The following is a 26,465-nucleotide window of genomic DNA, read 5'->3' as shown; positions in this document are numbered from 1 at the left end:
TCTCTCAGTCTAAGAAACAGATGGCTCCCTTCAGGGGACCATTCTGGATATGCCCCTCAAACTCTGGGGTTCCAGCAGGAAACTTTAGACTGGGGGACTCCTGAATGTTCTGTCTGGGTGCTAAGGCAGATCTTAACCTGGAGGATCATCCTGGGGTCTTATTCTAGACCCTCAATGTAGGCCTTTCAGTTTACAGATCTATTGAGATCACAATTACGTGGCAATGGAAGGCTGATACTGTGAGTTAAGTCTTGGGGTAGGGGGTTGGGGCAGGGCCCAGTTGTGTGTACTCACTTTGGGCATCCTTGCTGTCTGGGGAGCCATGGGGCAGCTTTAACAGATAGTCCTTGAGAAGCAGCTCGTAACGGGGGATGCGCTGCACGGGTTCCAGCATGTGGTGCTGCAACGTCAGGTTGCCACAGGCTTCCTCCTTCTGGAACAGACAGAAGCAGGGGAGCTCAGGTCTGGTCAAAGACCACCCCCCCACCAGGTCCTTGCAGATCTCTCCTCCCCAGTTGGCCCGATCTAGCTTCACTGCTTACCTGCACCTCATGGATGATCACTTTAAACTGGGTGGAGCGCTCTGTCCAGGTGTTGACCAGTTCCACGGCCCGGTCAAAGTTCTTCACATACTCGCCATACATCTTGAGGAAGGGTGCCAGTTTCTGCAGGATGTCTCCGATGCGTGGGTAGCGGTCCCTGGAGTGGAAGCAGAGGCTAACATGGTCCTGCTGACCCCTGTCCCCCAGAGTGTCCCCACCCTATAGGCCATTCTCATCTCAGTCCTGGAAATCTACTTCTCAGCCAGCCTGCTCTTTTGGAAATGCTGCCTATGTTATAGACTAACTAGACCAAAAGGCTCAGCTTGACTTGAGACCATGGCCTGGGCTGCCACTCACCCCAACTCTGTGCTGCTTGACTACAAGGAATGACATATCCTAGAACACCCGCTCTGACCTCACTGCAAGGGCCACTTTCTATACTGATTATTGATGCTGTGCCTAGCTTTGTGCTGGGTGATTCTGGGGAACACAAATGAGTCACACTTAGTTGAGCCCTGAGACGGTCACTGTCAGGTAGGGGAGGCAAAGTAACCAGGCCTAGTCACACTCCTCAGGAGTCGAGGTCTCCTGGAGGACACATGGGACCAAACCTGGTCTCAGCCCTCATTGGTCACTCTGCTGGAGGAGCCACAAGAACCAGCCCTGGTTCAGCCCTCAGTGGTCACAGTAGTTGGGGAGATGTAGGAAGTGACTTCATGCCAGCTGTCTGTGGTCAGTCTGGTAAGGCGGACACACTTTATCCTGTGGGTGTGGGGAGCATGTGGAGATGACTTAAGCAGGAAGTGACATGGTCTGATTATTGTTTAGGTGGTGTAGACTCTAAAGGATGAATTGAAAGAGGAGAGCCTGGAGGCTGGGAGACTGTGGATAAACCTTGCCCTTCAACCTCAGGACTCAGCTCAGACATCACCTCCTCCCTGAATCCTTCTTTAAGCCCCATGTTAGGTTTGGTGCCTTTATCTGGATTCCCATAGCCTCCCATTCTCAGGTCTATCATAGCACTGATAAAATAACAATAGCTCACATTCATTGAGCAGTTATTTTATACTGGATACTGTTCTAAGCTCTCTACATGTATCTAATACTTAAAATAAACCTTACTATTACCCTCATTTCACAGCTGAAGAAACTGAAGCACAGTAATTTAAGAAACTTGCTCAACATCATAAAGCTAGCAATTGGTGGAGCTGGAATTTGAACCCAGCTGATTTGGCTCCTAACCTCGTACTCTTTAGGGCTTTGCTATTTCTGTTGTAATTTTCTGAGTCCTGATCAGCATTTCATATTAGATTGGGAGGGCCTAGAAGGCAGAGCTTGGGCCTGATTCTTTCTGTGAAAGGCAGTGAGGGGAGAGGGCAGGCAAGAATGAACTCTGGAGCACACATCTGGCCTGGGCTTGGCAGGCAAGTGGACAGGAGGGTAGACGGCTTAGGTCAGGGGTCCCTCACCATTCCTCCATGCGCTTCTCTAGCTCAGGCAGCAGGAACTGCTGGTGGAAGCAATAGATGGAGCAGATATTAGAGAAGATGCCGTGGACAACATCGGCCGGGAAGGAACTGCGGTTCCGAGCTTCTTCCAGCAGCCGGGCACAAAACACCTGTGGGGCAGGGCAGTGGTGCTCAGCCCAGAGGGGTCTGGGCTTGGCTGGCAAAGGGGCAGTTTGCAGGTGAGGGCAGTGTTTGTGGGCAACTCTGTGGAGCTTTGGGATCAGCACTGGTTTTGAGACTGAGGAGAGAGGGAATGGAGTTAGGCTTATATGTGGGGTTGGATTTCAAGTTGTCAAGGTTAGGATCTGGAGGTAGGCATTGGAACAAGGAGAAGTCAAGATTAGGGTCAAGGTCAGAATTCAACTCAGGGTCAGAGAGAATTAGATCCATTCATTTAACAAATCTTTTTGAATGCCTACTGTGTGCCAGGCAGTGAACACAGCAGAGAAAAATTCCTACCCTTAGGGATTCTAGTGGATTTGGGGGTCAGGAATAGGGCCAGGGTTAGAATGAGGGTCAGGGTCTGGTTCACAGCCAGGGGTTAATTGAGGATCTGGGTCAGAGTTGCAGTCAGGGCTGGTATACCTGCTCAGGGTTAGGAATGAGGGTTGGTACAAAGATCAAGTTTGGGGTCATTCATCAGGGTTGGCTTCAGGGACAGGATGAGGGTCAAGGTGAGAGAGGAGCTTTACCACCTCTAGATTCTGGCCCCAGTGATAGAGTTGGGCTCAAGCCATATCACTTCCTCCTTGGCACCCACCTACCAGGTCCTGGTGCCCCAGCATCCCTGAGGGGCCATTCACCTGATCCAGGAGATGGAGCCTGGAAACGTAGGCCTTCTCTGTTTGTAGGAGCTCATTGGCAATGTGGAATACCTTCTGCTGCACAGTCAACTGGAAAGAGAAGAGGCAATCATTGGTCCATATTCCTGTACCCAAGCCCCCAGAATTCTTAGAACAGCTCAAATACTACCCTAAGCCTGATGCCACTTCGAGATAACCCTACCTCCCATCCCTAGATGCATAAGCCCCACAGCTTCATCCCTAACTTTCCAGTGTATTGTAAAGGCCACCCCTCAATTCTGATGCCATGCACTCATTCACCCAGCCATCTGCTCTCTCTATTCATTTAGCATAGTGTAGTGGTTAAGTGTGTGGGCTAGGAAGTCAGACTTCCTGGGTTCAAATCCTAGCTCTGCCATTTGTTAGCTTGCATAAGTTCTGTAACCGCTCTGTATTTAAGTCTCTTCATCTACATATACAGATAATAATAGGACCCAAGTCCATTTGTAATTGTGACAACTAGATGATTCAATATAAAGAAAACATAGCAGACTACAGATTAAGTAGACTGTAAATGTTAGTTATTTATTCAGCCACTCAGTTCACTGTCAGCAAAGGCTTGCTGAGTGCCTGGGGTATAAGGAAAACACAAAAGTATAAAAATGTAGAAAACTCATTGCCTGTTGGCCCAGTTGCCTATTTGCTGGACACATATTTGTGTCCCTGACCTCAGCCCCCAATTTTGAGTTGGGTTCTGATGAAGCAGGTATTCTGGCTGTGACTTAATTAAAGTGCAAGGATGCCTTGGGAAGCAGTGTTAGGCTGCTGGGGCATAGAAAGGGGTTCCTGCTGCTGAGAGCCTTCATCCCCACAGCCTCAGGTTCCTGGGGGGGGCTCTAAGCTCTTGTGCCTCTCCAGAGGCCAGCTGTCTGGAAGTCTCTCTGGATGTGAGAGACTTTCCATTTTACAAAGAAGGCTTGTGGTGGGGCAGTAGAGATTTGCCCAATGCCACCTAGCTACTGAATCTGGGGATTTTCTGTCTGGAACAGGACTTTAAAGATCCCCAACCAGGATGCCCATCTCCAAGATGGAAAAACTGAGGTCCAGCTAGTGGTTCTCTGATGAGGGTACAACAACTTTCCCAGTGGGCATTTGGAACTATGCATGGTCATTTTTTTGTAGTTACAGTGATGGGGGGCAGGGTACAGGTTTGCTACTGATATTTAGTTACCAAGAGACCAGGGAAGCCAAAGATTCCAAGTGGAAACAATGCCCTATTTCGAGAAATACTGAGCTGGGGGAAGGACCAAGTGTGAAAGCCAGGCTCCTGGTTTCTCCATACGGTCCTGCCTCTCAGTGAACATGGATCAGTACCTCCACAGACTCCTGTCTCTCCATCGGGGGAACTGGGATTTCTCTGTCCTTCTCATCCTCCTCCTCGTCGTCCTCCTCCTCCAGGTCACTATCAACCTCCTGGGAGCCGGGCCGGTGGGGGTCAGCCAAAGCAACAGGGACACTGGCCAGGGCAGGGGGCCCGGGGCAGAGGCCGTGGCTGGGAGGCCCGTCATCACTGACGAAGCAGGTCTCCTCGCTGTTGGATGGTGAGCTGATGCTGTCAATGCCGCTGTCCCGATTGGGCACCTTCTCGCCGTCCCGGGGCCCAGGAGCCAACAGGAACAGGCAGCGGGAGGCCTCGCCCTCGGGGAGCTGGGACACTGATGGCTGCGGGGGTGGCTGTGGCAACATGGCTGGCTCTGTGGGACCTGGGCTGGGGCCAGGGACTGGCCTATCCGAGGCGACAATCACAGGCTCTCTGAGGTGGGTGGTGGACACACATGGAGGCAGGGTATGAGCTTGGCTGAGAGGCCTGTCTTACAACTGTCCTTCCTAGCCCAAGCCCACCCTCCCCTCCACAAAGTCCCCCAGGGGCCAGACTTACCTTTCAAATTTCTCAATCAGTGAGGATACTGCTGCGGAACTGGGGCTGGCCTCTGCCCTGGGGGCCAGGCCCTTGGCCACTCGGGGGTCTGCAGGCAGTGGGCGAGATGGCGGAGGTGGGATGGGCTCAGGTGGGGGGGGCATCCGGGGCATCTGCAGGTAGCTGGGCTTCGGCGGAACTAGAGAGATGGGCGGGAAAAAGAGAGAGGAGAGATCCTAAAGAGCTGAGTTTGGACTCTGCTGTCATAGCCAGGCCACAGGCCCCTCCACAAAACCCCAGTGTGCACCTCTGTCCTGAGGGACACACAGAGCCGGCCTGAGATGAGATGCCAGTATGTGCACACTAGCCCCAGGCCACAGCCCTCTGCCTCTAGACCATGATGCTTCCTATCCTTCTAACAAGCCCTCTCCTCTGCCACTGGCCAACCTTTCCCCTCCTCTGTCCCCTCTCCTGGGCCATTTCTCTGCCCTGCTCTGGAACCACTTACCCTGTGGCTTTGGGCCTGGTGCCCGCTTCAGTGGCGAAGGACGCTGGCTGGGGGTTTCAGTGGGGGGACCTGGGTCTGAGCGAAGCCGCTGGGGACCTTCTGGATGAGGCTCAAGGCTCTGGCCAGGGTCGAGGGACAAACTTTTAACCAGGATCCGGTTCCCCTGGTGCAGCCCTGCAGAAAGGGAGAAACTGGGTATGAAGCAACTGACATTACCCTAAAGGAGATGAGGGACTTGTATGTCTTAGCAGGTATCTGCAATATCGGGGTTACTGAGCCCTTTTCCTGGCCACACTGCCTTTCTGGGAAGCCCCTATTCCAGCCCTCTGATGGAGAGCAGGCCCAGAGTTGTAGCTGGCTGTTTTCAGTAACAGACAAGAGTTCTTTGTGATTAGTACATTGATGCCTTGTATGTCAGCAGGAATTATTATTGGGGAATTTAATTAGGCTGGAGGTGGGCGCAAGCATCCTACAGTTTGTGTACAAGTTTATATACCCCCAGTGAGTTTGCTAAGCCTAAACCATTCTTCACCGTTTTTCTTAAGATTCTAAGGATATCTGGACTTCCTTTTCTACAATTTTATATAGCTGAAAATGATGAAATTTTATTTCATGAACAAAAGTTTTGCTTTTTAAAATCCCAGCTTCTTACTAATCTGTCCTACCCTCCTCTATTTCCACACCCATACACAGCCAGCACCCAGAATTCAGGTCACAGGAACAGCTTTGAAACACAAGGCAAAAAATTGAGGAAAAGGGAAGCCTTTCTGCACTGTCCCTCTTCCTTCACTGTGGGCTCCCTAAACCCACCTGGGGGTCTTTGGTCCTGAGGGAGATGGTCACACTTGGGAGAGAAGTTTCAGACTGGGAGGTGTGAGGGACCTGCCCCACAGGGATGACACATCCTGAGGGAAGGAGTGTAGGCTTGGCTGGGCAGGGAGCTTTGGCGGGTTTCAGATAATAGAGAGGTCAGGGAGTTGGGGTGGAGGTAGGGGGACAGCAGGGCAGAGCAGAGAGGGCAGGCTCTGGATGGCAGTCTGAGGAGCTGGGCGACCATCCTGTGAGCAGAAGGGAGCCATGCAAGGCTGCCGTGTAGGGAGGGATGAAAGCAAACCGGTGTGAGGACGAGAGGGTGAGTGGCAGCCAAGAGCCCCCAGAGCTCCCACCCATGTGTGGTATCGGTTTTGTTGTGCCCCAGCACAGCTGCAGAGGGTCTCTCACCCCATGTCATACAGTGTCCTACATGACCAATCACAAATGGGCCCATTCAGTCACATAAACATGTGGTGGTATTTATACTGTTTTGCATAACTGTGGGGCCACACAAATTCAAACATCCAATCACATGCCGTCATTCTCCTGAAAGCCTCATCACACATAGTCACAGAGACCCACAGTCACAACTCCACATATTATCACACAGCCTCATACTGGCAAACATGGTCATGCACAGTCACAAAGACGTAAGTCACACAGTGGCAAACCTACCGTTTCACACACGGCCTCATACAATCCCCTAATCACTTACCATCACATACCCACTTATACAGTCTTCAAATAGGGATCCACTGAGTCACAAAGAAATACAGTGTCATTTACACTGTTTCTCACAACTGCAAGGCCACTCACAATTGGAGTGTCATACACACGATAATATGGTATTGCAGGTTCACACACCTGCAAATGGTTCACAGTCACAGGACTACAGCTACACGGTCATTATGCCACGTCAGACACAACCTTACACAATGTCAAAACAGCACAAAGTCACATGCCACCATGTATCCAGAAACAGACACACAATCGCAGACACGTGGTATAATTTTACTATGTTATACTAATGAAACAAACATGTCCACAGTGTCCCTGTGTCTTAGGGGCTCAAGTATACATACACATGACACTTGCCTCCTAGTCTAAACAGTCATGGTGTCACATGTGGTCTCTGGTGCAAAAACACACAGCTACAACACACACAGAGACCAGGTCACATAGGCAAAAAAAAAAAAAAAAAAAAGAAAGCAGCAAGGAATTTTAAGTCTCCCAGTCCTGGAGGGAAGGAGTAGCCCAACCCACAGGGCTCCAGCAGCTTCCCTGGGTCCTTGACTCCATCCAGGCCATAATCTAGTCACATAGGCCCCAGGGGACTCAGGCTAAAGGTCCCCTCCCAGCCCTGAGGGAACATGGTGCCTCAGGTCCCAGGCTGAGCCCCCCTCCCCCACCCCTCTACCTGGCTTTGGGTGTAGTTTCCTCACTTCCTTTCCCACCTGAGCAGGCAGGGTCCTGGCTGGGAGGAGGTGCTCCTCTCAGCTCAGCTGGGCTGCTCACCCTGCCCTGCTCAGCACATCCTGGTCTGGTCCTGCCCTGCCCTCCCCCTGGGCGTGGGGTTGAGGAGGATGAATCACCTTGGAGGGTGGCACAAGCTGAGACATAGTTCGAGAGACACATGGCCAGAGAAAGTGAGAGACGCGGAGAGCTGCTGACAGGGCCAGAGACACAGAGAGCAAAGCCAGGCACCTCACTGTGCAGAGACCCCTCTCAGGGATACACATATAGGTGCCCGGATCCCAGGTGCTCCTTGCCTGCCTCGTTGGGCCTGGAGGTGCCCTGCTGGCCCTGTCTCCACAGCTCAAAGCAGGCGGGCCTCCCTGGGCAAGCCAGTCTGTACAGGGCAGCGAGGCCCCTGATTGGGGCCTCTCCCTCTCTCCACTGTTTGTCCCAGCATGAGGTGACCATACCACCCTCTATGGTCCTGCTCTGGCTCACTCTCTGCTCCCTCCTCACCCACCTCACCCAGGAGCCCACAGTCCCTCCTTTCTCTGCCTCCTTGCAGGCAGCCCTGTAGAATGGGATTTGAATATTCAGGGACACCCTGGATTCCCAGGTGAGAGGGGCATGGACTGTCAACCCAATTTTCTAATGAGGAGATGAAGGCAGTGTGAGGGGTAGTGACTTGCCCAAGGTTACACAGCAAATCAGTGACAGACTTTCAGCAGACTGATTCTAGACAGGACTCCTTTTCTTAACCCTGCTTTCCAAGAGGAAGCTGGAAAAGAGGGGAACCCAGAGGGGCAGGGGTGTGCCCCAGTGCTTTAGAAAGTTGTGAGCTGGTGTGGCTAGTGAGAGCAATACCCTCAAGCCTGCCCACAGATTATAGCAACAGGGTTCCAGTTCAGGAGACAAGGTCTGGCCAAGAACCAGGCAGGGCTTCCCTGAGGGAAGAAGATTTAAGATCCCTCCCTCTCCTATTTCAGGGTTCCCTGTCCCTGTCCTTCTGCCTATATTTCCCTGTCTCTTCCTATGTTTCCCCTTAGTGGCCCCCTTGGCTCCAGGTCACCTCCAGGTGACTAGATGGGCCTCCAGTTCAGGTCATGACACTTATCTGCACCAGAACCTTCCATGACTCCCCATTGCCTGTAGGGAAAATAGAAATTTCTCAGCTAGGCCTCTTGGCCCTTAACGACCATGCTACACCCTGGCTCTCCTTGGCTTAGTTTGGTCCCCCAATATTTCTGAGCCCTGCTCTGAGCCCAGTAGACTCTGTGCTGGAGTGTGTGAAAATCCTACCTCTCTCCTAGAGGAGCTCCCAGGGGAGGCCGTCTCCTGCCCTAGGTACCATGGCCCTTCCCACTGACCCATCCCCTACACATACTCCACCTCCCCGCCCCTAGTTAGGTCCTGCATTGATTTTCTCCATTCCATTATTTAAGGTTGATAATCCATGATATTCTCTCTCACACAGGTACCCACACCCACACCTACATACTGACAAGGTCCTCCTCTAGCACTGTACCCTTGACCACTGGGTTTACCAGAGTCCCCAGTGCCCATTAGAGCAGAGTCCACAAAGAGCCCCAACCCATGCCCCAAACAGAAAGTCACATGAGCAGACACCATGACACTTTGTAAAAACGTACCAAGCCATACACTGTGCACAGCCTTCAATCAGAGACCCAGTGAGGACCACAGAGATGCTCACACATCTACATGCAGCATGCTTAGCACAAGCTTATGCACACAGAACCACACTCAGGGGTCTCTTGTTGCCGACAGGAAGCCCACTCTGGGCATCCCAGGATGCCTGGGCTCTGCCTGGTCTCTGCTGTGGGCGTGAGGGTGTGTGCTCCAACCAGCTCTCTGCAGGCTGAAGGGCTATCTTGGTCCTGACCCTCAGGGAGCTCCCAATCTCAAAGACAAGAGACTCTCATGCAGGAAGGGCTAAGTGCGGCTAAGGAAGTGCAAGGGGGTCAGCCGGTCGGGACTGGGAAACTCAAGGGAGGGAGAGGCCCGGGACAGGATGCCCAGCTAAGTTTGAATTTCAGATAAGCAATGAATAATTTCTTAGTATAAGCATGCCTCATGCATACTTGTACTAAAATTTATTATGCTATACTAAAAAACCTTTGCTGTGTAACTGAAGTTCAAATCTAACTGTACTTTTTCGTGGTGAATTCCAGCAACCCTAGTCAGGAAGGGATTCTAATGAATGAGGCAGACTCAGGCCTCTGAGGTGGCACCTGGCAGCCAGGGCCCCCCAGACTCTTGTCCATTTAAGCCTCAGACAAGCTGTGGGCTCTACCTAATTTCCCTGTAATAGGCACCTAAATGTTTGTGACAGTGACATTATTTCAGGGACAACCTTGAATCTGGTCTTATTTATTAAAAAACAAAATCAATAATTAAACACCTGTGGTACTTGACTATTCCTAAGAAGAGTGGCGTGATGACACTCACTGACCAGACTACACGGGATAAGGTGCTGCGGAGCCTTCACTAGGAACATCTGGTTCAGGAATCACACAGACCCCGGTTAAATCCCAGTAGCCTCATTCGCTAGCTGTGTGACCCTGGGCAAGCCTCGCCATATATCTGAGCCTCAGTTTGCTTGTCTGGAAAATAGTATAATAATCACAGCTCCCTGGTTTGGGGGAGTCCATGACACAAAGAAGGGAAAGAGCATAGTGCCCCCCACCCACCCACAGAGCAACGTGGGTTGAACTTGAAAGCCAACAGAACCGCACATCTACAAAGACACAAAACTCTTCACACAGATACATAAACCCACAGGCTGCAGGCAGCATCCCAACACAGAGCTATCAACACACCAAGAAACATGAGCAAACCCAGCTAGAGACGGACACAGAATCCAGCCCCACTCTCCTTGACAGCTCTTCAAGTCAGGATGGGATTCTTACTAGAGACGAGATGGCAGAGAAAAGACAATGGTATCCCCTCTCCCCAATTCCAATTCAATTCAAATATATAACCAAAAACAAAATAAGTGTCAAGAAGTATAGCAGACTTTGGAATTTTCCCATGACAACTTACTGTTACCGAAATAGCAAAAATCCTTCCAAAAATTGTCGCTGGTCGCTTCATGCCCCTGCTTGAAAGGTGCCCTGAGTGTGTGCTTCTGGGCTTACTGGCAGAGCAGGTGTACCCTCTAGCTGAGTTTGAGGGCAAAGACTCCTCCTTTTTCCCATTACCACTGGAATTGGACCCTCACCTCTTCCCGGGAATTTCAGCTCCCAGCTCTCCCCCTCCCTTGGCCAGCAGCACCCCATCTCCCTTCTCCAGCTGTAGACTTGGCTTAACCTCAAGACTGCTAATAGGGCCCCAGGCTGGATCACAGCCATTAACTCCCTGGTGACCTGGAGAACTGCTTCACCACTCTGGACCCCAATTTCTCCATCTACAAAATGGGGAGAATATGTGCGTGCTTCTCATGATGAGGAACCGATGAGATGCTAGAGCAGGCAGAAGCCAGCCCCAGCACTCAGGCCTCCTGACCCCCAGTGCACGTTTCTCCCAGCAGCCCCCAGATCTCTGCCTCTCCAGGCTGAGGTAGGCCCCTGGGACAGTTGGAATTCCTGGGGGTGGGGTGGGGTGTGGTGGGGTGGGGAAAAAGAACAGAGGGAGTAGAGAAAAAAGAACAACAGCAAATAAGAAAGTGTCCTTTGGCAAGCCAGCTCCGTGGGGGAAGGAGAGTTCCTCAGCTTGAGAAAAAAAGCAGGGAGTAAAGGCGTAGCTGCCCCACCTCTTCCCACCTGCCCCTTGAATGTGAGGTCCAGCCCAGCTGCCCTGTTCCTCCTTTTCGGTCAGACTGTACCCAGGCCTTGCTTGGCCTGGCAGATGTTCTCTCTGAAAGTTTAAACACAAAGCTCTGTCAAGAATCAGAAGTGCAAGGGGTGCTGTCTACAGGAACCTTGTGTGTGTAGCCTGAAGGTTTCTCTCTTGAAGTGGACTGGTCTTGTGAACATAAGGATTCTGCAGAAAAATGGAGGCACCTTCTGTAGAGTGAAGGCACTTCTGTAAAGTGGGACTCATTCTGGCAAGTAAGGCGCTTCCCTCCTGAAAAATGGAGAAACAGTCTGTAAAATGGAGCTCTCTCTGATAAAAAGAAGGCCCCTTCTGTAAAGGGAAGAAGTTTCTACAAAACGGAGGCGCTTTCTTCAAAGTGGACGGACATTCTGTAAAGTGAGGAGAGTTCTATAAAGACCTTTTTGTAAAATGGGTGACTTCTGTAAATGAAGGGCTCTTTGACAAAATAGAAGGCTGTTCTGTAAAAGGGAGGAACTCTTTTGTAAAGTGAGGCTTCTTCTGTAAAGTGAAGCACATTTCTGTAAAGTGTGGCCCCTTGTGTAAAGTGAGGACATTCTGTAAAATGGGACAATAATGCAATAGGGAATGGTGAGGACAGGGGTAAATGGGAGAGCATAAGCCTCACCTAAAGTAGGGACAGCAGCTTCTCCCCTCTGTCACCTTGCAGTAAAGGAGCCCTGAAATTTCAGGTCTTCCAATATTTCAAAAGAATCAGAAATCCAGGCTTTTATGTGAAATATCCTAATTTTAAAAACAATGAGTAGGCCAAATGAAATTTGTGAGTCAAATTCAACTTGTGGGCCACCCCTTTGCAATGTCTTAGTTAGATGGTCCTCAAGGCTCCTTCCACCTCTGCCATTTACCTCCTGCTCTATCTGATGTGCTCTGGCCCTTGGGCGGCAGCTTTGGAGGTCCCCTCCTCCACCCCGTGAAGGGCCCAGTCTCTTCTAGGCCTGAGCAGCCTCAGGAAGTTGGCTCATGCGATACTGGTCAGCAGTTCCTGAACTGGAATCTGCCTTTTGTTCTGTCTGGTCCAGTTTACGTTCTGCCCTGTGCAGGATGCCGGGCGAAGACAGGAGGGGATTGCAAGAACTTTTAGAACTCTCTGGAACTCGAGGTGTTCACTTTTTAATGGAGGATGTAAGGTATGGGGGAGTCAACTGTTTGTTGTTTCTACTCTGCTCCAGGCATTGTATTGCTATTTTCTTGTATGGCATCCTCCTAACAACCCTGTATGTTATTAGCTCCATTTTACAGATGACGAAATTGAGGCACAGAGAAGCAAAATAATTTACCTGAGGATACACAGCTAGAAGTGCTTGAGCTGGGACTGGATCCCAAGTGCGTCTGTGACAGGAGTCACAGAGCACATCCTTAGTCAACATTTGCTGAGTTGGGAAAGAAGGCATATTTGAAGGGGGAGGGGAGAGGCCTTTCTAAAGGAAATGGTTTTTGAGTTCAGCTGTCCAGGCTGGGGTGCATTTTTTCGGGTTATAGTTCTGCAGGCAAGGGAAAAAAAGTGAGAAAAGGTGTGGATACTAGGGGTGGGGAGGTGAGAGTGTGTTTGAAGGGCACACTGAACAGAGTCCTGGGTTTGCCAGAAAGTTCCAGAACAGGAGGAAGGGGCAAGAAAGGCCAAAAGACAGACAGGCACCCTCCTCCTACGCCAACCACTAGTACCAAGATACAGACCCATAGGGGCCGTACAGAGACAGACACTGGCACAGAAACACACACACATACACGTACACACACGTACACACACACACACACACACACACACACGATCTACAGAGACCTACATGCAGAAACATCTAAAAGCCCTCAGGGGCTCAGACTGAGCCAAGGTGCCACACAAGTAGGAATACAGGAACATATAACATATACAGACCCAAAGATACACACAGACACACACGGATATATAATGACACATACTCAAACATACACATGGATATATAGAAACAAGAACATTAAGATATCCACAGCGACAAAGACAGCTAGGCAGCCAGGCATATTAGTGTGCGTGTGCGCACCCCCCACACACACACATATACACACACACGAACCACACAGCCACATGGGAGCAGAGGCAGCCCATCCCTCTTCCAGTTGCTTGACTGCTGTGAGGCAGCCCATCCCTCTTCCAGTTGCTTGACTGCTGTGAGGGCCTGGCTACCTCCTCCCAAGCGTCTCTGGACCTGAGGCCAGAGAAGGCTGGGGGTGGTAGCTCCACCCCCGGGGAGGGGCTGGGGACTTCAGAGGACAGGAAGGGAAGGGAGTGGAGCTGCAGCTGGGAGCACTGGGGGCAGTAATTACCCGGTGCTGGGGCTGCCACGCTGGCCGGGATTTCCCTCCCCTAGAGGACAAAGCCGCTAGGGGATGGCCCCTCTGACCCATGTTGTGTGTAACCCCAGGGACCCCAACACCCACCCATTCCCCCCTCCCCCATCCCCAGAGGCCTGGTCAAAATCGAGTGGTGGCGACACAGAGATTATGAGGGAAAAAGACAGAGACGGGACAAAGACGAGGAAGAAGACAGGAAAACTACAGAGACCTAGAGAATTAGACAGCTAGAGGAGGAGACAGAAAAAAAGGGAGGACAAGTTAGAAGCGAGAAGACAGAGACAGTGAGGGATGACGGCCCAGAGAGGCAAAGGGGTAGGGACCAAAAAGGCAGGCCAGGGCCACTTGTTGAACATGGCTACAATGTACCATACTGAGTGCTTTACCTGTGGCATTTAATCCTAACAACCCTAGGAGGTGGGGCCGATAACCCTATTTTATAGATGAGTAAACCGAGGCTCAGAGGCATGAGCTGATTCACCCAGGGTCACATGAAGCCAGAAAGTGGCAGAGCTGTGAGGGCCTCTCACCATTGCCTGCCCCTGCCAGAGACAAGGGGCCCAAACAGAGAGCCCTGAAGGAATTCTCCGGAGACAAGCAGTGAGATCTGGAGACTGGGAGCCCCTAAGAGATGCAGAGTGAAAGAGACCCGCACCTTCCCTGCCCCCTTCCCTGGCCTACCCGGGTGGGGGAGGGGGGCTGAGTCTACACCTGGAATGCATTAGGCAGGGAGGCCCGGCCTAGGGGAGCCAGGAAGAAGCTGGAGGGGGAGCAGGGAAGGTGAAGGTGAAGTTGAAGGCGGCGTAGGCGGCGGCGAGGGCCTAGCAGGCCCAGGCGGAAGGGCTTCTATGCCAGCTGCAGCTCCTTGGGGCCAGCCCTGCCAGTCCCGCCTTTTTCCCTCTTTCTACAGGAGCCTTCCCTCCCTGACTTAACCCCTTCTCTGCACGGGCCATGGGGAAGTGCCACGGAGGGTGAGAAGGCGCCAGCACCCAGAAAAGCCTTCAGTTCCCTCTCTGGGCCTCAGCAACACACCTGTGCCCCTCACCCTTCTACCCTCAGTCTGGGGCCCAGATGGGCACGGTTGATGCCTACTGGGCACTGCCACCTAGATTCCCCTTCTTCGGGCTCCTCAGACTCAGGGCATCCTGAACCACAGGCGTACCCCAGCCCCTAGTGGCTCCTCCTCCTGCTTCCCCACCCCAGGAAAGGCACCTCCATCCACCCAGCTCCCTAAGCCAGAGGCTGGGCTTTCTCTGCGACTCCTCCCTCTCGCTCATCTCACACATCCAGCCAGACCCCAAGCCCTGCAGACTCAACTTCCTAGGAGCTCAGGAATCCATAGACTTCCCCCCTCCCACTCCAGCCTCCTAACTGATTTCCCGCCCATCCTCAGGGCCCTCTACAAGCTATTCTCCACACCACAACCGGCTTGTGAAAACACAGTCCCCTTCAATTCCTGCAGTCTGGGGAAGGGCTCCCATTGCCTCCGGGGTGAACTCCAAACTCCTGAGCAGGGGACAAGTAAGGCCCAGCTCGTGAGCACTTCCCCACCCCCACCCTCCAGCCACAAAGGCCTCTTGTCTGTTCCTCGAAAGTGCTCTCCTCTGCCTGGGGCTTTGGCACATGTCATTCCCATGGGCCTGAACGGTTTTTCTGCTTCTCTTTTACCTCTGGACTCCTATTTATCCTTTGGATCTCAACTCAAGTGTCCTCTTTTCCCCGCCCGCTTCCTCCTCATATGGTCCTGCAGCATCTGCGCTTGGAATTACTTGTCAGGAATGTGTGTCTTCCCTGCCAGAAAGGAGCTCCATGAGAACAGGGATTGTGCCTGCCTTGCTGCCACCCAGCAACTCACACAGGGCCAAGCACGTAGTAGGTACTCAATAAGAACTTGTTAAATGGAGAAATGCTCTATTTGCTCACCAAGTACTTATTGATGCCCTATTACATGCCAGGCAAATGCGATGACTAGGTCCTCCATGTTACAAACGGGGAAACTAAGACCCTGCGGTGGGAAGGGAAGCCTGGGGACACAGTGAACCAGGGGCAGAGTCAGGAGTGCTATTACCCTGCATCTTGGGGCACCTTTTGGAGGTGTGAGTTCTTGCAGCTCCAAGGAACTTGGTTTTGAAGCCTGGAGACTGGACTCACTGCTCCAAGGATGTCTGCTCTCCCCAGATGAGGGCACTTAACTCTTCGGGGCTGGCCAATGGCAGACTGCGCTTCCTGCCCTCGTTCCAGACAGGTCCTAGCCCCACCCAGTCAATGTCTGGCCAGCTCCACATCTGCCTAAGACATTTAGCTAACTGGCCCCCAGAAAGCCATGGTTGGTATCTGTCTGGGGCACTGTTAGCTGCCACTCACCCTTGAAGGAGCAGGTAGCCCCAGCCAGGCCCTCCCCCTGGGGCAGAGGCACCTGAAGAGGCCAACCATTTGCAACTTGGAAACTTCAATTGTTTTAGTTCTGTCTGGGGAAGTCCTTTTCACAGCTACCCAGAGTCTTTACATTGGGTTGTATTGATCTGGAAGGCCCCAGCTGAATAGGCACCAAATCTGGGCCTTTTCCCAGACACAACCCTGGAATCTCAAACTGCTGCTTTCCAAAAATCTCCAGCAGAGCCCACCATCCCCTCCTGTCATGAGTCCCCTCTTCTCCCTTCCATGCGCAACCTCCCCCTATGGCCTCTCGGGATGCCCTCAACAGGGAGAACATCAAGGGAGCCATAGGAATTTACTTTACCAGTGTTTGATTTGCTTTTCGGGAGTACTCCCTCGGTTCTTTGCAATAGCAACTACCCTCAGTTTATTTGAAACGGGTCTCAGCTTTATGCAAATGTTTTAAAAACTGCTTTGCCACTTCTAAGGCAAACAAGTTTTGCAGGTAATGAATGATCCTCCCCAGAGTGACTCTGCTCCCCTCACTATCTCTGTCTTCAAGGATGGGACCAGCCCCCAGAACCACGCACACTCTCCCCATGAGCCGCTATGTGGTCTGTGGTATACATTGGTGGTGAGAATTCCCAAACATCTCTGGTGTAGACCTCTCTTCTGGGCTTTCCAACCCTACATCCAAATGCCTGCTGACCATATCCACCTTGGATGTCCCCCCAGGCCTCTCAAATGCAACAAGTCTCAAACATAACCCAGTATCTGCCCCCAAACCTGCTCCTTCTCTTGCATGTAGATGGCCACACCATCATCCACCAGGTCACTGTAGTTGGTTTCAGAAAACAACCCAGGCTCATCCTGGACTTTTCTTTCTTCCTTGGCCTCTACATACAAGCCACCACCAATACCCGTCTGTGTGAGCACCAAAATATCTCTCAGATCTTACCTTCCTCTCCTGCCATCGCTCTAACCCAAGCTACCATCACCTCTTGCTGGGATGACTGCAACCCCCACCTGCCTGTCTCCCTGATCCCACTCTTGAGCCCCTACCATCCACTCTCCACATGCAGCTACGGGGATTTCGCAAACACCGGCATTTGAGCACATCATTCCCCTACCTTTGCCCTCAGGATAAAGTCCCTTTCGAAGCCTTATCTCTTCACCCCTTTCAATACCAGCCCCCATCCCAGGATGCCCTATGTCTCTGTGACTTTGCTCCCACCAAACTTCCTACCTGAACTGCCCTCCCAGTTCCTCCTAAATCTACAAACCTTGCCGACACCCCTCTAGAGCCCTTCCTTTGGGTCAGGCCGTGCACTGGGTGCTGCTGATACCAGGGTTTCCTCTGCCTAGAGTCCCTGAACTGCAACTTCCTTTCAGCTTGAATTGCCAAATGGCAGCCATACATGAGAGCTAGGCATAAAGGGTAAACTGAGGCTGCTAGTGTTTGTGTGTATGTGGGTGAGAGGTTGACTTACTCCCTTTAGCTTAGGTCCCATGCCTCCCTTCAAGGTTGGGAGTTATGGTGGGAGGCCCACATAGGGCCTTTGGGGAGAGGGCCTTAGAGTGGAGGCTGGTGCAGCATCCTAATGATGCTGACTCACTGTAGGACCAGGCTAAACTGCCTCTTGGAGCCTCCAATGCCCCAGCTCAAACATGGTTCCCATTCTAGGCTATATATCAGAATCACCTGGGGAGCTTTGAAAATAAATTCCTGGGTTGCAACCCTAAGATTCTGGATGTAGAGTCTGGGAATCACATTTACTTTTTTCAAAGTCAACAAGAGATTCTGATGTTCATCCAGTTTGGGAAACCCAGAGCCAGACAATGACTAGGGGCCTTTCCAGCTCCAATTCTAACTCTTAGAGTCTCTCATGATGCCCCAGGCTCCAAATCAGAAGGAGCAGCCCCTCTTGCTACCCCTTCAACTGGACCAGTTTTTCCACTACCCACGAAAAGGCTTTAACATCAGGTGCAACTCTTTCAACTAAGCTAAGGACAGGCCCAAGCTATCCCTCACCCAGCACCTGGAAAGATATTCTCACACCTTCCCCCTAAATCTCTATGAGCAAACCATCATCTGGGAACTCCTTTCTGACTCTCTCAGAGCCCTCTCTGGTATCTCATGAATTATCTCAGTAACCCAATAAGGCCTTAGGTTTTATCATCCCAGGAAATGGGCATAAAAACAATCCCCCCATCCTCCCATGAGGAATCAGGGTAACTAAAAGAGAAAGCAGTTTGAAGCAATTCAAAACTTTTCACATGGATAACATATATTAATTTTAAAAGTACCCCCCCCCCAGGATGGGGCCACTGGCCCTTAAGAAGGGTGATTCAATAAAGGCCTCAGCAGTCTGAGGGAGGAAGCTGGGAGGCACACAGAAATCTTAACATGTGGACTAAAATGTTTCAACCCTTTAATTGTAGCTCAAGACTCTCTCTCTCTCTCACACACACACACACCCTACAACTGCCAACCCTGCCCTCTTTGGGCCAATTATAGGCGAGTCCTGTGGAGAGAGAAGCAAGTCACTTGTGCCTACCCCTGGGCTGGCTGGGCAGTGGGGGAGGCGGGCCTCTCACACCCCATGTTGCTGTGAATCACATGGCCCAGCGCTTGTCTTGCCAGGGCCTGAGTAATTCCTCCGCCTCCTCTTCAGAAGGTTTTTCTCTTATTTTTTTTTAAATTTCATTTCATTCTGCAGGCTTTGCAACCAGTATCTCATAGACTCCTCATGGCACTCTCTAGATGAGGAAATTGAGGCTCAGAGAAGGGAAGTCACTCACCCAAGGTCCCACAGTGAGTCAGTTAGGAACAGTTGGATGGAAGGCCAGGTCCTTCCCTGACCCCTTTCTTATTCCCAATCCTCATCTTGAAGTGAAAAAAAAAAAAACCAAATAGAAAAAGAAAGACACCCACCAATTACAGAGGCAGGGACTTCACAGGGAAAAAGTATTGCAGGAACTTTGTGTTGCTTTTTTGCAGGGAGGAGGGGAGTGTGGTTCAGGATAGGTACTGTGATTGGCAATTTGGAAGGATTGGGGGAGTGGGAAGGCGACTCAGAATCACCACTGTGTATTGATCAGAGGCCAGAGGCCAGAGACCTGGGGTCTAGATGCTGCCCAGCTACTGACTCCCACACCAAGAGTATCTGGAGGGTAAGAGTTCAGTTGTCCTTCTCTTAGACAGTAGTTACTGATGGCCTACTATGTGCTCCCTTTGTATCTGTTCAGGCACTTCTTCAACAAGGGTTTGTTGAGCACCTTCTGTGTGCTAGGCACTATGCTAACTGCTGGGAATACAACGGTGAACAAAACAGAAACAATCCCCTTGCCCTCACAGAGCTCATGTTCTAGTTGTGAAAGACAGGCAATAAATAAGTAGGCACATAGGAGAAGCTAATTGCAGATGTACTAAGGGCAAGCATGGAAGTGCCTTCCTTGGAGACCCACAAGTTGCCCTACCTAAAGTGATCAGGGAAGGTCTCTCAGAGGAGGCTGACATCTGAGCTGAGATCTGAAAGATGAGGAACAAGCCAGGTGGACAGCAGGGGGAAGAGCTGCCAGGCAGAGGGAAAAGCAGATGCAAACGCCCTGAGGTGGTAGTGCTTCTGGCATTATTTTGGGATCTGAAAGAAGGTGCTGCAGTAAAGTGGGCAAGTAGCCTGCTCCACACAGTGTCTGTCAAGGGGAGTTTGGAAAGTCAGCAGGAGCAACATGCTGGGCAGGGTGTTAAAGGCCTCTTGTCAGCTGGTTATCTCTGGCCCCACACCCAGGGAGCCCCTGAAAACTCCCAGAGGTTCCATGACTAGCCCAAGGTCATAAGAGCAGCAAGGGACACATCTTGCTCATACTTTATGCTTTACTGCTGCTACCTGGTGCTGGGCCACAGCCCCCCAAGCCGTGGAGCCTGGGATGTGAGCCCTGGGAGGCCCCAGAGGCTCAATAGCTCCTTCAGTGCTGCCCAGTGGAAGATACTGCTCTTCCTCCATAGCTCCTGGGCTCAGGTCCACATAGGGTGTCCCCAGATGGAGGAGGCCCTGCTGGACTCCTCAGACACTCAAGTCTGTGCAGCACAAAGGCCTCTCTAGGCAGTGGTCTGTGGCCCCATTCTGACCTAGAGCTGCCCCATCTCTGCAAATCCAAGTTCAAGCATCCTGACTTCTCCTCACAACCTTGTAGGCCTGCAGCTCTCCAGCTCTGCTACAACTGGCTTCTGCCTCCCCCTCACCTTTCTGCTGTCTCCCTGCCTACCAGCCCCTCCAGCCCTCCCCTCTGGCTTGGCCCTCAAGGCCCACCTCTTCTACCTTTCTCTCTCATCAGCACCTTCTACTCCCTCCTTCCCTTGTCCTCCTGCCACACACATCTGGCAAAACCCCAACCTTGGATCAATCCACCATCCTTCTTTTTTTTTTTTCCACTCATACTCCAGAGCTGCTGAACAGTACAGGAGAAAATCACATAAGCAGAAGGCTTGGCATTACTTTCATGGTCTCCAACCTCAGTTTGGAAAGCAGAAAGACCACAGACTTTAGACTCAAATAGATCTGGTTTTGAATCCTGTCTCCATACTAGCTGTGTGACCTTGGGCAAGTTACTTAACTTCTCTGAGCCTCAGTTTCCTCCCCTAAAAAATGGGGCTAATGATACCTACTTCACAGGAGGCTCCTGAGGATGAAATGAGAACCCATGTAAAGCACCCAGCACAGTGCCCGGCACAATGCAGGCGCTTGGCAAATGGGAGACTCCTTTTCTCCCATTCCTCCAAACAAACCCCGGTTCCTCCAACCAAACCCCCCTTACTGCCTTGAAATCTTGCTCCCTTTACTTAGAGTGCTCCCTCTCCCATTAGCCTCAGCAGACAGAAGAAGAGAAGGGGGTCGGAAGGGTTGAGGGGGCACAGGGGACAGAAAGGAGACAGGGGACAGGGTTTGAAAGAATTGGACGAAGGCCGAGAAGCGAAGGAAGGGATTGGGGGATGAGGAGACTCGAAGGGCTGGGATGAACGGGCCGGCCCCGAGGTGGGGCTTAGAGGGCCCGAGAACAAGAACCCGCTCCCAGGCCCGTGGCCCGGGCTCCCATGCTCTCTCGATCACTCACCAGGCCGGGGCTGTGAGCCCTCCAGGTGGTAGGAGAAGCGCAGGGCCCGATGGTGCTGAGGACTGGGGCCGCAGGGCAAGACCCGGGGGCCTGGAGCAACGCCCAGGCTGGCGTCCGAGGGTCCGGCAAACTGGGAATCCAAGGGGGTGCCGAGAGCCAAACCTGAGCCCCTGGGCACCGGCAGTCCAGGCTCCGAAGCTCCAGGGTCCGAGTCGACATAGGCCGGTGGAGCGATGCCGGGGGAGTTCGCGGTTGGGTGTTCGGGTTCGGAAGGCCCGGCGCCCCCCGGGGCTCGGTGGCCATGCATGGTCCGGGCCTGGGCGCGGGGCCCGGGCTCCCCGCTTGGCTCCAGCTCCTGGGGCGGAGGCGCGGGCGGAGGAGGCCCGGCGCCCGGCGGAGCAGCGGCCTCAGGCTCGGGGGGCGGGGCTGCGGGCTCAGCCCCACTGCGGAGACTTGAGCCCCCGGCCCGGGCCCGGACCAGCAGCCGTGGCAGCGGTGGCAATACCAGCAGCAGCCGCGGCCACCGCCGCTGCGGTGCCAGGCATCGCCGGCCCGGGCCCCGCGCGGGGTGTGGGCTCGGCGGGGCCGGGGGCCCGCTGGGGAGCGCTGTCTATGCGGCAGCGGCTGGGTGAGGGTCGGGGGGCTACGCTCGGCAAGGGCTCTCTCCTCAGCGACGAGCCACTTCCGTGGCCCCGGGGCGAGCTGCCGGTCTGTTCCGAGTGCGGGGTCTCTTCTTTCTCCCCAAATGGGAATCGATCTGGGTTCTCCTGGCTGGTCGGAAAGGGTTCTTCCTCCCGCCGCAGCGGAGGCTGGGGGGCGGAGAGGAGGGGAGGAGAGGGAAGGGGAGGGAGGGAAGAGAGGACGACGGTGGCGGGGGGCGCGCGTGTGCGCCTTGAGCTCGGGCTGCGGGACTCTCCCTCAGCCAATCCCTCCGGACGACGCTCCAGCCGCGGGGGCAGGGGAACAGCCTGGGCCCGGCTCCACCGTCCTCCCCAGCCTCGGCCTGGGTCTCCGCGGCGGCGGGCGGGAAGGAGCCCGAGGAAGGGGGGTGGGGAGGCGGGAGCCGTCGCTGAGGCAGCCGCAGCCACAGAGGCGCTGGGACCCAGTTACCCGGGCCCCGCCCCCTCGCCCGGGATTTGCGCCTGGCCACGCCCCCTCAGTCGGGCCGGCCTCAATTCTCGCAGCGGCCGCCCTCAAGGCCCTCCTTCTTCCCCTTAAAAATTCCCCCTATGCCTGCCCTCCCTTCCTTTCCCTGGTCCCACACTACCTAGTCTACGGGCTCAACCCCCTAAATCTGCCTTTCTGTCCCACCTCAGGTCTTCCTCCCTCTGCTCTCCTCCAATCTCTTTTCTAGAAGCCCTTCCACATGTTCCAGAGTTTCCCTAGGGCTTGGCTCATAGGGGACTTGCCTTTGATACTCTTTACTCTGCTCAGACCTGACATCGTGGTCCTTTACTTCGCCACTCTCTTGCCAGTAGCATCAGTTCCCAAGATTGTCGCATCCGCCTGGCAACATCCCAACCTTGGATCAGTCCAACTGTCCGCCTTTTCCATATCTGCGCCCAGGCAGCTAAACACTACTGGAGAAAACTATTCAACCTCACAGATTCATGCCACTGTAAACTCATGGTCCCCAGCTTCTACCAGGCCCTCGGTGCTGACCCACAATTCTACTATGGGTCTCTAGGCAACCTTCTCTCCCGTGCTCCACAACAGCCATTTCTAACCTCCCTTCTCCTCAAACCCCTAACTTCTCCATTTGCCCCCTAGCCCTCAGCAGATGACCCCACCTCCTACTTCAGAGAGTAAACAGAAGTCATCAAAAAGGAAGTTCTTGACTTCTTCCACCAAGCCTAGAATCTGTCCCTTGCTCCTTACCATCACCATTTAAACATGCGAAGGTCTCTTCCATCTAAAAACAAGCAATCACCAAAAAAACTCCCTCTCCAACCACCTCCCTCTCTTCTCTCTATAAATGTTCTCAAAAGAGTCGCCTACATTTAACTGTCTTAATTTTCCCACTTCCCACTTATCTTTCAACCCACTCCAATCTGCCTCTACTACTTGCCTGATACTGCGCTCCTATCAAGATCTGCCATGGCCTGTGTCACTAAATCCAATGGAATCTTTTCAGAGGTTATCCTGCTTGACTTAGTAGCATCTGGCACTAGTGACTACTCCCTCCTTAAACCCCTTCCATGACACCACACTCTCAGTGTTCTACTTCCTTGGTAATTCCTTTTTACTTTCCAGACTCCTCCTTGTCCAACTCTTAAATGTTGTTGCCCTTTAGGGTTTGGCGTGAGCTCTCTTGTCTTCTGTCTCTCTGCTTTTTCCTAAAATTATCACAGTCACTTCCATGGCTTCAATTATTATCTCTTTGCTAATTTGATACCTCAAGTCCAGGTATTTCTCCTGACCTATGCATTCAACAGGTTACTCAACAGCTCTACCTGAATACCCCAGAGACACCTAAGACCTCAGCTTCTTTCCAACTCAAGGCATCCTCCTCCCAACCTTTTTTTTTTCTCTTCCCAACCTTTTTGTCCTTCTTTCTATCTTACCTTTGTGAATGACCCCAGTTAAAGCTGAAACCTGAGCTACTCCCCTGACTCCTCTCTCCTCCACGCAATTACCAAGTCCTGTCATTTTTATCTTCTGAATATCTCCCAAATTTTATTATGTCATCTCTTAATGAAGAGACTGCCACCACTATCCTAATCAAGGCCAGCACCATTTCTAACCTGAATACTGTCACGGCCTCCCTGTTTGTCTTGTTCTCTGGAATCTAGACTCTTCACTGTAGGCAGTGTGATCTTTTGAAAAGGCAAATCAAGTCATATCACCGTCATGTTTAGAACCCTTCTGTGAGTCCCCATTGGTTCAAAAGGACACCTACCTTCCTCAACAGGGAAGGTTATGCTGGGCCCTTCATGATTTAACTCCTGCCATCCTTTCCAGACTCCATGCTTGAGTCAAAGCTGAAATTCTTAGGCTGTTTCTTAGTCTGTCTAGCTTCCAAGTCTTTGCATATGCTGTTGAATCTGCAAGAAACTCTCTCCACATCTCCCCAATGCCATTTCATTTGTTCTTCAGATCTCTGCTCATTTGATGTGTCTTTTGAGCATGCACTTTGGGCCAGGCACCATGTTGAGGTACTAGTTATGCAGTGGTGAATCAGACAGACAGGAACAAGATCTTGGTGAACAAACTCAGCCCTCAAGAGTTTAGGTCTGGTGCTGGAGAGGATCGGAGGTAAACAAATACAAATTACAAATTGTGATAAGGCTATAAAGAGACAGAACAGGGTGACAGGAAAGAGAATAAGGGTGGGGGCAATTTAGCCTGAGGGTCAGGCAGGGCCTGATATTTAACCTGAGACCTGAAGGAGGGAGAGTTAGAAGAATGGAGGCAATGGTGTTCCCACCTGATGCCATGGCAAGTGAGAAGACCCTGGGAAGAAAGGGGAATGGTGTTCTTAGGAAGTGCAGGAAGGCCAGTGTGGCTGCAGCACAGTGAGCTGAGGGCAAGAGGGGTGGGATATGAGGTTGAGGAGGTAGGCAAGAGCCAGATTATGTGGGGCTTTATAGGTCATGGCTAAGTTGAATGGATCTTATTCTATGAAAAATAAAAATGTACTGAAGCAGTGCTTTCAAATGTGGGTCAAACTGAACAAGGTACTGAAATCACTTTGAGAAAAGAATAGAAAATAGCAGAATGTATCAGGATCAGGTAGGAAGAGCATGTTTCATGAAAGTTTTGTTTCAGTTTGCATCATATATGATCATGATGAAATAGTATCTCTTTTGTAGATACTTCACATTCCCCAAATGCTGAAATACTCTACATTGTAAAGTTTTAAGCTTGGGGTTGACACAGGTATAGTTAATGTTTAACTATAGTTAAAAACGATTACTTTGGCTACTGTAGATTGGATTGGAGATGAACAAGATTAAGAGGCTACTGTAATCTGAGATGATGGTTAGTGGACTATAGTTGTGGAGGCATAGATGGAGAAAGGTAGATAGATTTGAGATATTTAGAAATTGAAAGGGCTTAGTATGGTGGCTTTGGGGTGGGAGGGAGAGGGAGGAATCAAGGATGCTTCCCAGGGACATGGTGATGTGGGGCCAGGTCTTTCACTGAGATGAGGAAGACAGAAAGAGGAACAGGTTTTCAGGGGAAGATCAAGAGTTCAGTTTTACTTGCCCTTGACATAGCCAAATGAAGAAGTCAAGCAGATAATGGTATGTACATCCCAGGGGAGAGGTCTGGTTTCAGATATAAATGAGAGCTGTCAGTATAGAGACAGCATTAAAAACCACAAGAGAAGAGGTCAGTCTGAGACAGAGCAAAGAGAAAGAAAGATCCGTGACTGAGTTCTGAGGAATTTCAACTTTATAGAGGTTGGGTGTAGGAGTAGGAGGTGGGAAAGAGACTGAAAAAGAGGTAAAGAGGTAGGGACATAATTAGGGGTGTGTCAGGGATGTTTTAAGAGTGCTGAAGAAGTCAGCTAAGATGAGGATTGAAAAGGGTCCATTGGCTATGGTATTGGTAGTGACCTTGATAGACGTAGTTTTGGAGAAGTGGTAGCAGCGAAAACTAGAATGGATGATGAGGGAATGAATACACCATTGGTAGGAGTGTAAAGGGATACAATCACTCTCTAGAAAAAGTTGGACATTTTCTAGAAAAGCTGAATGATGCACATACTCTAGGACCAGCAATTTTAGGTGTCTACCCCAGAGCAGTGGTTCTCACAGTGTGGTCTCGGGATCCTGGGGGCAGGGGTGGGGGGTAAGGGAGCCAAAACCATAATACTCGAAAGATGTTATTTGCTTCTTTTACTCTCATTCTCTCAAGAATGTAGAGTGGAGTTTTCCAGAGGCTACATGACATGTGATAGCACAACAGATTGAATGCAGAAGCAGATAGGAGAATCCAGCTGTCTTCTATTAAGCCATACAGTAAAGAGATTTGCAAAAATGTAAAACAATGCCACTCTTCTCACTACATTCTTTTTGTTTTGGAAAATACAGTATTTTTCATAAAATGTTGTTTTTATTAAATGTACTGGGTTTATTATCTTAAAATTAACATAGTTAAGCTTTCTCAGTTTTAATTTCTAATACAGCAAATATCAATTGGTATAACCCATATATACCAAAGCTCTTTAGGGTCTGCGATGATTTTTAAGAACGTAAAGGAAGTCCTAAGACCAAAAAGTTTAAGAACTGTTCTCTAAAGAAATCCTCCCACATGCGTACTGGG

General features: G+C 51.5%; 1 protein-coding gene across 2 annotated transcripts in view; it reads right to left on the bottom strand.

Annotated features, from left to right (window-relative positions):
- FGD1 (FYVE, RhoGEF and PH domain containing 1) overlaps positions 1-24,727 on the bottom strand; it is a 39,367-nt gene extending 14,640 nt beyond the window's left edge. The window contains exons 1-9 of one of the 2 annotated variants that reach the window (XM_064483117.1): positions 24,094-24,727; positions 21,195-22,003; positions 5,259-5,432; positions 4,772-4,949; positions 4,207-4,645; positions 2,854-2,943; positions 2,012-2,160; positions 543-699; positions 295-433 (exon numbers count right to left, since the gene is read on the bottom strand). In XM_064483117.1, the coding sequence (XP_064339187.1) occupies positions 295-433; positions 543-699; positions 2,012-2,160; positions 2,854-2,943; positions 4,207-4,645; positions 4,772-4,949; positions 5,259-5,432; positions 21,195-21,501 (1,633 nt within the window). In that variant the 5' untranslated portion in view covers positions 21,502-22,003; positions 24,094-24,727. Of the gene's footprint in view, positions 1-294; positions 434-542; positions 700-2,011; positions 2,161-2,853; positions 2,944-4,206; positions 4,646-4,771; positions 4,950-5,258; positions 5,433-21,194; positions 22,724-24,093 lie in introns of those variants that run through there. The other variant, XM_031445118.2, reaches the window with a different exon arrangement.
- Between the last annotated feature and the right edge of the window lie 1,738 nt (positions 24,728-26,465).

Source organism: Camelus dromedarius, chromosome X (assembly GCF_036321535.1).
Source record: "Camelus dromedarius isolate mCamDro1 chromosome X, mCamDro1.pat, whole genome shotgun sequence".
Lineage (NCBI taxonomy): Eukaryota > Metazoa > Chordata > Mammalia > Artiodactyla > Camelidae > Camelus > Camelus dromedarius.
Note: the sequence above shows the minus strand (reverse complement) of the source record. Positions and strands in the feature narration are given on the sequence as shown.